The sequence below is a fragment of the Miscanthus floridulus genome, chromosome 4 (genome assembly GCF_019320115.1).
Source record: "Miscanthus floridulus cultivar M001 chromosome 4, ASM1932011v1, whole genome shotgun sequence".
In the NCBI taxonomy this organism is placed as follows: domain Eukaryota; kingdom Viridiplantae; phylum Streptophyta; class Magnoliopsida; order Poales; family Poaceae; genus Miscanthus; species Miscanthus floridulus.
Genome location: NC_089583.1, coordinates 84,052,439 through 84,065,725, shown reverse-complemented (window position 1 = coordinate 84,065,725; position 13,287 = coordinate 84,052,439). Strand labels below are relative to the sequence as shown.

The 13,287-nt window shown below is 44.5% G+C and overlaps 1 protein-coding gene across 2 annotated transcripts; it reads left to right on the top strand.

The window, feature by feature from the left end:
* The first annotated feature begins 418 nt into the window (after positions 1 to 418).
* LOC136551908 (tuliposide A-converting enzyme b1, amyloplastic-like) lies at positions 419 to 4,640 on the top strand. Of its 2 annotated transcripts, XM_066543437.1 has the most exons (2): positions 419 to 1,417; positions 4,386 to 4,640. In XM_066543437.1, exons 1-2 carry the CDS (start codon positions 514 to 516, stop codon positions 4,433 to 4,435), a joined length of 954 nt encoding a protein of 317 aa, XP_066399534.1. In that variant the 5' UTR covers positions 419 to 513; the 3' UTR covers positions 4,436 to 4,640. The 2 variants fall into 2 exon arrangements, with proteins under 2 accessions (XP_066399534.1, XP_066399533.1); XM_066543436.1 differs by lacking the exon at positions 4,386 to 4,640 and having other exon boundaries at positions 419 to 1,704.
* Positions 4,641 to 13,287: the final 8,647 nt, after the last annotated feature.

The window sequence follows — 13,287 nt, the reverse complement described above, 5'->3', positions numbered from 1 at the left end:
CTCTACCTGATCATCATGTCGGTGCAAACGAGGAAGGAGGGGACAAAAATATTTATTGCGTCAGTGATGCTGAGATTCCAGGATTTTTTATTTTTTTATGTTTTCTAAAAAAGTCAATGGCTGTGATTTTTTATTTTTCTAAAAATGTCAATGGTTGTGATTTGGCCCATGTTGAGTACCTCGTAGAAGCTAAGGGAGTAGCAAGGCCCATATCTGCGTTGGCCCTGGTTGTTCTAGCTAGAAATATTTGAGTGGGGCTGAATAATACTATTGTTTGATTTTAAGTCTTGTTCTTTCTATGTTATAGAATTTTATTTATAAATTTATGGCGCTCCATAGAGTTTCACTGTTGCGAAATGAGTAAGGAGGGTTTGAGCTCCCCCACCCCACCACCACACACCCAGCCCACCCACCCCCACCCACCGCTGTGTCCGCCCCTGGTTCTAGCCCGCTGCACGCCGCCGCCGCGCAGCTTGCTACGTCGACTGAGTACTTGCTGCTGGCCACTTAGCAATGGATTCTGGCAGCGCGGAGGTGATTTTCGAGAGCCTTTTCTTCCGATTATTCAGTGACGGCCATGTCGAGCGTACCGGCGGCAGGTGCACCGTGCCCGCCGGCTTCGATGCGGACACCGGAGTCACCTCCAAAGACGTCGTTATCGACGCCGCCACTGGCGTCGCCGCGAGGCTGTACCTTCCATCCATCCAGACGGTCAGGACGTCATCGGGGTCCGACAACAGCGGCACGACGAAGAAGCTTCCCATCCTCGTCTTCTTCCACGGTGGCTTTTTCATCGTCGGCTCATCCCGCGACCGCAACTTCCACCGCTACGTGAACTCGCTTGTCGCGAACGCCCGCGTCGTCGCCGTCTCCGTCGACTACCGCCTCGCGCCTGAGCACCCGCTCCCTGCTGCCTACGACGACTCCTGGGCCGCGCTCAACTGGGCGGTGTCCGGCGCGGATCCTTGGCTGTCCGACCACGGCGACCTCGGCCGGGTATTCGTGGGCGGTGCCAGCGCCGGCGCGAACATCGCCCACAACATGGCCGTCGCCGCGGGCATGAACGGCGGCTTGCAAGCTGCACCGCCGCCTGCTTCGGTGCGCATAGAAGGCGTGATCCTACTCCACCCTTCGTTTTGCGGCGAACAGAGGCCGGAAGACGAAGCAAAAGAGTTCTGGGAAGCTAACAAGAAGAGGTGGGCGGTCATCTTCCCCGGCGCGAGCAATGGGTCGGACGACCCCAGGATTAATCCGATGGCTGCCGGTGCTGGTGCGCCGGGCCTGGCGAAATTGGCAGGCAAGAAGCTGTTTGTCTCCACGGCGTCGGAGGATCCCAGGGCGCCAAGGGGCCGAGCGTACTGCGACGCCGTGAGGACCGGCGGTTGGAGCGGGAAGCTGCAGTGGTTCGAGTCACAAGGTAAGGGACACTGCTTCTTCGTCCATGATTACGGCAGCCACGAGGCGGTCGCGCTGATGGATCGAGTGGTGGCTTTCATTGCTGGCCAGTGGCCATCGATAGACCTCTAGGCGGTACAAACGGACAATATTAGTGAAGCAGTACTCCGTCTGTATTCATGATTTGATCGTGCAAATAAAACAGAAGGTGAAAGACGTTTCTCTGGTCCATGTTCTAGGAAACTCTCATAACTGATGATAGTGTGGTTCCAGTTGCTATTATATATCTTATAAATTCAGAAATTGAGTAAGTGTCAACTAGTTAGGTTTGAGGTGTGTGGCGATCCATCCAACCAATCAGATTTGAATCCTCTTCAATTCAATTTTTTTTATTTTATTAAAAAACATGTACCTCCTAAATTGGTCATATTTCACGGGGCAGCAAGGCTTTTTTCTTCCTGTTGGGAAACCCCTTTAGTCCCGGTTTTTTAACCGGGAGCACCAATTCGGGACTAAAAGTACCCTCCTTTAGTTCCGGCTTAACATCCGGGATTAAAGGGGACCTTTACCTTTAGTCTCGGTTGGAAACACCAACCGGGAGTAAAGAGGGCCTCCAGGCCTGGCCAGGGACCGTCACGGGGCAGGACCTTTAGTCCCGATTGGAAACACCAACCAGGACTAAATGTCCCTCTTTTTTTTTCTTTTTCTGGTTTCTATTTTTGGTTTCTTTTTTCATTTAATGATTAGTTTTTATATTAAAATACATTTTCAAATACGCTGCTAATACTAATATATATGTGTACTTCGCACGCGTAAGTTTTCGTTCGAACTTTGTACATAAATAACAAACGAATATACGCGTACATGCATATATATATGATGATCATATATATACACACATTATTTTATGTACATATAATATGTGCATATATATATATATATATATATATATATATATATTACAAAGGTTTGATATATAAATTGTTTATGTCCTTAGCAATTCACTCCTCCAGATTTGGCATTCACGTTTCGTTCGAGTCATTGTAGAACTCGCCGTTGGGGTTGATGACCTGGTCATTTAGAAATCCTGCTATAGTCTCTCGAATTGCTTTAAGTTGGTCAAGTCATATGACTCTTTTCCTCAACCATTCAGTCTCCAATAAAAGTTAAAGAAAAAAGTATTAATATATATATATATGTATGTGTATTGCTCATGTAATTACTTATACAAATGAGAGCAATAAAGAAATTATAAATATATGATCGAAATAATATAAAGAAAAAAGTATTTATATACGTACTTTGAGTTGCTCTTCCGGAGTTCTCTTTGAGTATGCCACGATGAACTCGCAAACATAGTATCCGCAGTAGTTGTTACCCTGCTCCTGCCTTAGAACCCACTTTTACGACAAAAAAAATCAGTTAGGGTGAATTAAAATTATCATATGGTGTTAATTGAATATAAATGTGTAGTTATAGTACTTACTTTGTGTGTGATTACACCTAGTGGCGCTTTGCAATATTTCATTTATTGTTCCTCAATGAACCTTTTTCAAACCCTGCTTCCAATAAAATAAAAAAATAATTTAACCTTTAATAATTGTTGAGAGATCGGCGCCATTATATATATATGTTGTTATAGAGAAACTAAATTAATTACCCTTGTATAATATCTATCATGTCTTGATACTCCGTTTGCGGTTTTCTCAACGAGTCTAAGATTTTCAATCTACTATTGGCCACATCGATGACCATCAATATCCAGTAATTGCTGCACAGATATATATATATATATATATATATATATATATATATATATATATATATATATATGTGTGTGTGTGTGTGTGTGTGTGTGTGTGTGTGTGTGTGCGCGCGCGCGCACGCGCGCGCGTGTGTGTGAGAGAGAGAGAGAGAGGTAACTAGCTATTAAGGAAATATTGATGTCCCATATATATGATCGACATTAATTACTTATAATACACTCACTTGAAGTTGTAGGGAAAGAGTATCTCCTTGTCGCGTTGGTTCACTAAGGTTGAGGCTTATAATCCTTCGGGGGGTTAGGGTGTTTGTATACGACATATGGATCAACGAACCCAACATCATTATCCTTTCTCTTTCTAAGTTCTGTCATCTCATATCTACAAACATGAAAATTGTGAATATATATATATTGTGAATATATAATAAAGAAATTGTGAATATAGTAGAAAATAATCACACTTACAGACAATAGTAGCTAATGAGACTTTTGTCGAGAGAGTCCAGGTGGCATAGTTGGTGTAATTCTGCAAGCTCGACATAGATAATGTCATTCCCACGGAAGTAATGGTAGTTTCTAATTCCGACAGAAAGATAGATTTGTCCCGCATCAGACGCCGACATGTACCACCCGTTTAGCAGGTACATTTGCATACCCAGTTCACCTAATTTCTCTAGGTTGTATAGACTCTGGCCTGGTACAAATTTCTTGTAAGGATCCACTTCCGGAGCAGATGGTCCTTCAGCGAACACTTCGGCAAGGTTCAAACCAGTTTCCTCATAAAACCGAAGAAACGACTCATAGCCGCTTACCTCTGCCACTAAGTTTAAGTTTGAACCATATTCGTTAGGAACGACAATGGGGGGATTGATTGTTGCGATTGTTATCCGAGTTGTGCAACACCTTTCCCTACTCTCTTCTTTTTTTGCGCCGCCTCATATGACTTAGTGAGAGAGCGATCATAGTCCGATATCGGTTGTTTCGCGGCGCTCTTAAGAGAATCCTATTTTTTTGTTCCAACTTCTTTCTTAGCTGATCTGGAGGTAGGAAGAAGTATGATGGCTCCGGGTTCTCCCTCGCTCGTCGTGCCTGTTTTGCACCTTCAAAGAAATCTGTCACTTCTTTTTGTACTGTATCCTTTAATTCATGTTCACTTTTCTCATAAGATAGTTTTTGGGGAATAACTGGATGAGTATTTGCTTTCTACTTCTTTGCCGGTGGGCAGGGCAACGGCTTCGTTTGTGGGGTGGACCTCTTAGGGGCTGGCTTCCTTAGAGACGGGGGAGGCGTTGGAGACCGCCTTGGAGGCAGTGCAGACTTTGGAGGCGGCAGAGGCGTTGGAGACCTCGGCGGAGGAGTTGTGGACTTCCTTAGAGGCGGCAGAGGAGTTAGAGATGGTGGGGATGCAGCAGTACCTTCAAAAGCATCATCATTGCCCTGAGCACTATGATGGTCGGGAGAAGCAACAGCTGGACTTTAGTTGGCGGAGGCCCTGCTTTGTGAGTACAAAAAATAATGAGATATAAGTAAATGCTTATTATTAGTCATGCCCATAGAAAATTATCAAAAAATTGTTTTGTTAACTTTTGTCCGCACCTAATGTCTGCTGGCGGTGGAGCAGACGTCCCAGGGATAATGATGTAGCGCTTGCGCCATAGTATATATGCCATCTCTGCTTCTCCTAGAGTCTTCTCTCCATCACCTCCAGGAATGTCAAGAGCTAGATCCTCATAACCTTTGCTCACTTTATCCACTATGACCCTAGCATATCCAGGTTGTATTGGTGCCCCATAGATTCTTGGTGTCTTGGTAGGGTCTGGAGGAGTAAAAACACCGACAGCGACCTTGATTGTGTCATTCCCCTTGGAACATGTAGCTCAATTGATGTCATTGGAGTAGTGACATCATCCATGGGGAAGCGCAGCGCTGTGTCATCTTGCTTTGGCACCTCAGTGGAAGCGCAGCTGCTTTTCAACTAACCAGGGGGCTAATATTACTCCCTCTGTCCGTGAATACAGGGCGTAACTGCTTTTTTTTCAAGTCCGGGAATACAGGGCGGCGGCAGTTCACGCGCGCATACAGCATTTAACTTGCGTCGCCTTTCTCCTCGGCTCCCACGCTGCATGTAGCTGGCCATTACACTCACAGCGCATGCATGTTCTCTCGAGCGAGACTAGTAGTCCTACTTCTATACGAAGGCAAGCACTATAAGTTCTATGGATGCATCCTCTTTTCTCTAGTGGCCATCTTCTAGCTGCATGAGTAAGCAGCATCTTCTTCTGTGAGACTAGTGCAGAATCTAACATTTTTGTGCAGCGACAAAGATGACAGAGGTGACTGCATCTGCGGAGGCTGCTGCGGCGTAGGCAAGGCAGCAGTTCGCCATTGCTTGGCGCATGCATCAGAGGGCACAGAAGGAGCTCGGCCGTGCTCGAGTGCTCTGTGTCTGCGCCATCCGTTGTCCATTTCTTCAGTTTGGTCCATGGCGTGTACACCGTTGTCCGCTTCTCCAGCTTCAGGTTGAGCCACGGCCTCTCCTTCAGCTCCAACTTCATCCGTGCCATCAGCTATGTCATTGTAGATCTCGTCGTCATCGCCATCACCTGTGATGCCACCGAAATATTACACTTGGAAAGACGCACATGAAAACATAATTGAAACATAGAAATGGAAACCATGAGTACCTTCATTGCTGGGGTCCCAAAGGAAATCATAGTCCAAATCTAGTACGCCTCCTTCAAATTCCTCAATTTCATCCCAATCAATAGGCTGATTCAAATCTAGACCGGGCATTATGAGTAGAGGGAAGATTAGAGGAGTAAGATGTGTGGTGTCCACTGTGAATAAGCATTCCCCTATTTATAGGAGGAACATACCGGAGGCACAGGCCATGGCGCCACATTCAAATCAATTTCCATTAGCGCCAATGAAAATTTGGTATGCGCCAAGGGACTAAATAGGCACGCGCCAAGGAAGGAAATTCCCATTACATGCGAGAGAAATTAGCACGCGTCGTGCTGCAGTTTCATTGTCGCTCCAACGGGAAAGAAAATCCATCTGCATGCATGCAGCGCAGGGCAAGGGAATAGTCCGTGCCGTTGCTTTGGCGCGCGGAAGAGTGAATGGGCTTGCCGTTGATGCATGCACGCATGCGCGACAGCTAGTTAATTAGACGCGGAGCCGAAGCATTCTCCTTGGAAGCCACAGCATTAAACTCGTTTATTGGTCTTGGTGAAAATGGAATGGCGCCCTGTATTCACGGACAGAGGGAGTAACATTCATTCCTGGCTCTGATGCCTGCCTCTAGGCACTCATTGCTATCTGCACTTACTTTCTGATTTCTTCCTGCATTCTTGCTTTCATTGCTTTTTTTGCTCCTTTGCTTCAAGCCCCATTTCCTCCAACATTGTCACCCGCGCTGCTTGCTCCTTCTTGCTTCTCTGGCGGCTTCGGTAGGTTCCCTGTCATTAGGGAAACCATGAACCCATGGAGTGTTGCGTCCTAAGCCTCTGGTTCGGCCAGTGTGTTCAGCAGTCCCGATGGCATACGTCAACTCATCCTTCTCTCTATTGGGCTTGAACACACCAATCTCTTTAGCTTCTATAGCAAAAGCCAATCAGCATGCTGCTATTTCGAGTTTTTGCCCATACACTGCCAGGCCAGTCTGTGGGTTGAGTCTTCCCCCATGACCAAAAAATCAATTCTTCGAGCGTGGGGGCCACTTGGCTGATTCTGGTTTGATTCCCTTGGTAATAATGTCTGCTTCCATTTTTTGCCACTTTGGAATGGTAGTATCGTAGCCACCTAATCCCATGTCATGGTGGTATATCCTTTTTTCGGGCATTCTCTTGGTTCCTTCTCACCCGTGCCTCACCCTCTGCTGATGTCTTGTACTCTATAAAATCATTCCAATAGGGCCTCTGTTTCAAGATCGGGCCTGTAGCAGTATTGAAATTTGGCGTTTCGTTCTTCTTGATGTATGTGTTGTATAGGTGTTTCTTCCAAGTCTGGAATTGTGTGGCCATCTTCTTCATAGCCCATGATCGAACTAGCTCCTTCAATTCATCATCGTTGATATCATCAGAATCATCCGCTTTCAATGTGAAATGGGCAAGGATATCATTCTAGAGCAAATTCTTGTCAACATCAGAGACAAAACTAACATCAGGCTCGTTGATCTTTTTCTTCCATTCACGGATACTGATCGGAATTCTGTCCCTTACAAGGTACCCATAGTGTTCCACAAATTTCCTTTTATGTGGACCAAGTGGTTCGCCTGTCTCGATGTTGAATTCCGATATTATATACCGGCCCTCCAGTGGTTTCTTCGGTCCTCGAACATTTTTGCTCTTCGCCGTTGTGGTCACCGATCCAGAGGGCTACATATAAAAAAATAATAAATAAATATCTTTTGTACACAGAAATATATACAATATTCACATATAATATATATTTAGTATATATACCTCGCCTATATTTTCTTGCAAAACATTTTCTTGCTCATTTTCAAGAGCTAGGTATTGACTTCCGTCATCAACATTCTGCTCACCAGCATTGGCAATAATATTCATCATTTCTTCCTCCATGTTGTCTCCCGAGGAAGCCATATCTAACAAATTTAACAAAATTTAAGTCACATATATAAACAAGTCATATATATACAATAAGTCATATACAAATTTATCTAAGTCACATATATATAAACAAGTCATATATGTACAATAAGTCATAAACAAAATAATCTAAGTCACATATATAAACAAGTCATATAAACAAGTCATATATATAAACAATTCATATATGTAAACAATCATATATGTCAACAAGTCATATATGTAAACAAGTCATATATGTAAACAAGTCATATAAACAAGTCATATATATAAACAAGTCATATATGTAAACAAGTCATATAAACAAGTCATATATGTAAACAAGTCATATAAACGACGAATTCGCCCTAGCGAGAATGATGAATTCGCCCTAGCGAGAACGACAATTCGCTCTAGCGAGAACGACAGGGCGAATTCGTCATTCTTGCTAGGGCGAATCGTCGTTCTCGCTAGGGTGAATTGTCGTTCTCGCTAGGGTATACAACAACGGGGCAGTGTTGCTCCGCATATACAACAATGGAGCGGTGTTGCTCCGCATATACAACAACAGGGCGACGTTGCTCCGCATACAACACAACGAGGCGGTGTTGCTCCACATATAACACAACGAGGCGGCGTTGCTCCGCATACAACACAACGACGACGTTGCTCCGCATACAACACAATGAGGCGTTCCTCTGCATATATCACATACAAACACATATCAACGTACGTAGGGGTCGGCGGTGACGATCGACGTACGTAGGGGTCGACGGTGATGGGTGTCCGGAGGCGGTGATGACGAGGCGGTGAGGGGCGTGGCCGACGGCCGAGGCTCCTCCTCCTCCCTTCTCCTTCTTCCTTCTCCCTTCTCCTTCTCCTCCCTTCTCCTTCTTCCTTCTCCCTTCTCTCCTCCACCTCCCTTCTCTCCTCTACTGCCCTACTCCTCCTCTCCTCCAATCCAGCGGTTCAGGGGGCAGGGCACCAGTCCGGTGGCAGGGACAGCCGCAGCGGAGCGAGGCTGGGCTGGCTACGGCGGAGCAGGGCCAGGGCGGGGACGGCCGTGGCGGAGCGGGGATAGACCGGGGTGGTTGGGGGGGCGGCGCGTCGGTGAGCGCGCTTAGTCAGGGAATGCGACGTCGGGGAGGAGGAAGAAGAGGGGCCGGGGCGGGTGCAGAGGCTATATAAGGGAGAGGACCTTTAGTCCCAAACACCACCACCAGCCGGGACTAAAGGCCCTTTAGTCCCGGGCCCTGTTAACGCCCAGGACTAAAGGTCACACCTTTAGTCCTGGCTGGTGGTGGCACCCGGGACTAAAGGTAATCTTTAGTCCCGGCTGGTGGTGGCACCTGGGACTAAAGGTTTTTGGCGGGCGGCCAAACTGCAGTTTCACTGCCCGCTAATTCATTAGGATTTTAATATATTTCTTTTTATATAAATGATAAAAGGATAGTTAATTGCACAGAAAATTAAATAAAAGACATAAAAATATTTTAAAAAAATATAGATTCTATTTTGCTTTATTGCACACAGGAAAATTATGTGACCTAAAGTTTTAATTTTTTTTAACAAGTTTTAAAACACAATATAGTGTTTAAATTACTATTTCGATAATGCAAAAATATAGTGTTTAATTAAATTCAAAAAAACTCTTGTGTTTCGACTGGAAATTTGTTTTCACATCATTTGAACGTGACATAATCCCACCATCAAACATAAATTTGTTTTCACATCATTTCAACGTGACATAATTCAACATCAAACATAAATTCACAATTATTACATAATATCTCTAATACACACTATTGAACATCAATATATATATATCAAGCGGGCACAGTAATGAACTTCTTCTTGACAGATGTCCCTTGGTTATGATCGTGTCGTAACCATAGAGTGTCCTCATCGTTTAGCTAGATGCTAGGGTCTTTGTTCACTATGAAGGGTGAAATTTGGTCATCCTTTTTATAATCTTCTGACATGTCTAACTTGTCTTTGATTCCGATGATGTTTCTTTTTCCTGAAAGAACTATGTGATGCTTTGGCTCATCATTGATTGGGTGGTTGTCGTTTTTCCCTCTCTTCAGTTTTGTAGACATGTCCTTGACATAGAACACCTGAGTCACATCCTTCGCAAGAACAAACGGTTCGCCTTTGTACCTAATATTGTTGAGGTCCACTGTTGTTATTCCATACTAGTTGTCGACTGCTATGCCGCCTCCAGTCGTCTTTACCCACTGGCACTTGAATAAAGGTACCTTAAAATGAGATGCATAGTCTAGTTCCCATATCTCCTCTATGCGGCCATAGTATGTTTGCTTGTTCCCACTAGGGTCGGTGGCATCTATGCGGACACCACTGTTCTGGTTGGTGCTCCTTTTATCTTGTGCTACTATATAAAATGTATTCCCATTTATCTCATACCCTTTGTATGTGAGGATATGCCACGATGGCTGCCTAGCCAACAAATACAGCTCCTTATCAATACTCTCATCAACGTGAAATTCTTTTTGCAACCAGTCGCTGAAAGTTTCCATGTGCTGACGCGTAATCCATGCTTCAGACTTCCCTGAGAACTCAGATCGGAGGAGGTTCTTGTGTGTCTCGATATACGGATCTACCAAAGAGGAGTTCTGTAGAACTGTATAGTGTGCTTTATTAAAATAATCATCACCCTTACCAATATATATTTTCTTCCCTAGTGTCCCTTTTCCACTTAGTATCCTCTCGTGTCGCGATTCAGGAACACCAATCGGGTTAATATCAGGAATGAAGTCAACACAGAACTCAATGACCTCCTCTGTTCCATAGCCCTTGGCGATGCTTCCTTTTGGCCAAACACGGTTGTGAACATATTTCTTCAGGATTCCCATAAACCTCTCAAAGGGAAACATGTTGTGTAGGAACACAGGACCGAGAATAGTAATCTCCTTGACCAGATGAACTAGGAGGTGTGTCATGATATCAAAGAAGGAAGGAGGGAACACCAACTCAAAGCTGACAAGACATTGAACCATATCATTCTATAGTTTCGCTAGATCCGTTGGATCGATTGCCTTCTGAGAAATTGCATTAAGGAATGCACATAGCTTCACGGTGGCTAGACGTACATTTGGCGGTAGAATTCCTCTTAATGCAACTGGAAGCAATTGAGTCATGAGCACGTGGCAGTCATGGGACTTTAAGTATCCAAATTTCTTCTCTGGCATATTTATTATACCCTTTATATTCGAGGAGAATCCAGACGGTACCTTAATGCTATCTAGGCATTCAAATATGTTGTCCTTCTCTTCTTTGCTAAGAGTGTAGCTGGCAGGACTTAAGTACTGGTGTCCATCATCTGTCTTCTCTGGATGCAGGTTGTCTTGTTTTTTCAAACACCGCAAGTCCTGTCATGCTTCAATTGTGTCCTTAGGCTTCCCATACATGCCCATGAAGCCTAGCAGGTTCACACAAAAATTCTTTGTCAGGTGCATCACGTCGATCGCGCTGCGGACCTCTAGGACTTGCCAATAGGGTAGCTCCCAAAATATGGATTTCTTCTTCCACATGGGTGCGTGACCGTTGGCGTCCTTCGAAACAGGTTGGCTGCCAGGTCCTTTTCCAAATATTACTTTCACATCATTGACCATATCGAGGACGTCTTCACTAGTTTGGTTGTGAGGCTTGGTCTGGTGGTCTGCCTTACCTTTAAAATGCTTGCCTTTCTTTCTTACGGGGTGATTTGCAGGAAGAAATCATCGATGCCCAAGGTACATGACCTTGCGACATTTTTCTAGAATATACCTTTCATGTCACCGAAATAGTGCGTGCATGCATTATATCCCTTGTTTGATTGTCCTGAAAGATTACTTAGAGCTGGCCAATCATTGATTATTACGAACAACAATGCTCGCAGGTCAAAGTGCTCCTGCTTGTGCTCATCTCACACGTGTACACCTGGCTTGTTCCACAAAAGTAGAAGTTCTTCAACTAGTGGCCTTAGGTACACATCGATGTCATTGCCAGGTTGCTTTGGGCTTTGGATGAGCACTGGCATCATAATAAACTTACGCTTCATGCATAACCAGGGAGGAAGGTTGTAGATACATAGAGTAACAGGCCAAGTGTTGTGACTACTGCTCTGCTCCCCAAAAGGATTCATACCATTCGTACTTAAAGCAAACCTTAAGTTTCTTGTGTCACTTGCAAACTCGGGGAATTCTCTATCGATTGTTCTCCACTGGGATCCATCAATAGGGTGTCTCAACATATTGTCTACCTTACGGTCTTCTTTGTGCCATCGCAACAACTTTGCATGGTCTCTATTTCTAAAAAGACGTTTTAAGCGTGGTATTATAGGAGCATACCACATAATCTTGGCAGGGATTTTCTTCTTGGGACGTTCGCCCTCAACATCACCAGGGTCATCTTGCCTGATCTTATACCGCGACGCGTGACATATAGGGCATGCATCCAACTTCTCGTACTCCGTGCCATGGTAGAGGATGTAGTCATTAGGACATGCATGTATCTTCTGGATTTCTAATCCTAAAGGGCAGACTACCTGTTTTGCTTCGTACGTAGTGCTGGGCAATTCATTATCCTTCGAAAGCATCTTCTTTTGGATTTTTAGTAACTCCACGAATTTCTTGTCAGATACACCATTCTTTGCCTTCCATTGCAGCAATTCCAATGTGGTACCTAACTTTTTCTGCCCCGCATCACAAGTTGGGTATAACAATTTCTTGTGATCCTCTAGCATGCGGTCAAACTTGATCTTCTCCTTTTCACTTTTGCATTCTCTTTGTGCGTCACGAATGGCCTGACCAAGATCGTCAGCGGGCTCCTCCTCTGCCCCTACCTCTTCTTCAGTGGGCTTCTCCTCTGTCCCCACCTCTTCTTCAGTGGGCTTCTCCTTTGCCCCCATCTCTTCTTCAGCTTCCCCCATTGCAGTATCATTGAAGGCACCATATTCAACAAAAATGTCATCATCGCCCTATTGTTCTTCTTCACCTTCTTTCATTACAACTCTGGTTTCTCCGTGCTTCGTCCAACAAATATAGTTTGGCATGAAATCTGACTTGAACAAGTGTGAATGAAGAGTCTTTGAGTTAGCATATTCCATCGTATTCTTACATACGGCACATGGGCAGCACATAAAACCATCGCGTTTGTTTGCCTCGGCCGCACGTAACAAAGAATGCACGCCGTCCATGAACTCTTGGGAGAGACGATCAGCATTGTATATCCAATACCGACTCATCTGCATTACATGATATAAATACCGTATTAAAACCTAGAACATAATTAGTTATTATACAACATACATACCACCACAAAAGCTATAAATTTAAGAAAGCCTCGCTACAATGTAGACAATCCCAACTACCACTAAAACACTAAAGCTAAAATGCACTTTTGCAGCACAAGGATTTCACGACCAATCCCAACTAAAACAGACAGATCCCCCGTTTGTTCAATATTTTTGGGCTTCTTCGGCTGGATCACTACCTCATTAGCCGCCATATCTACCTGTTGTGCAAAATATTTTTG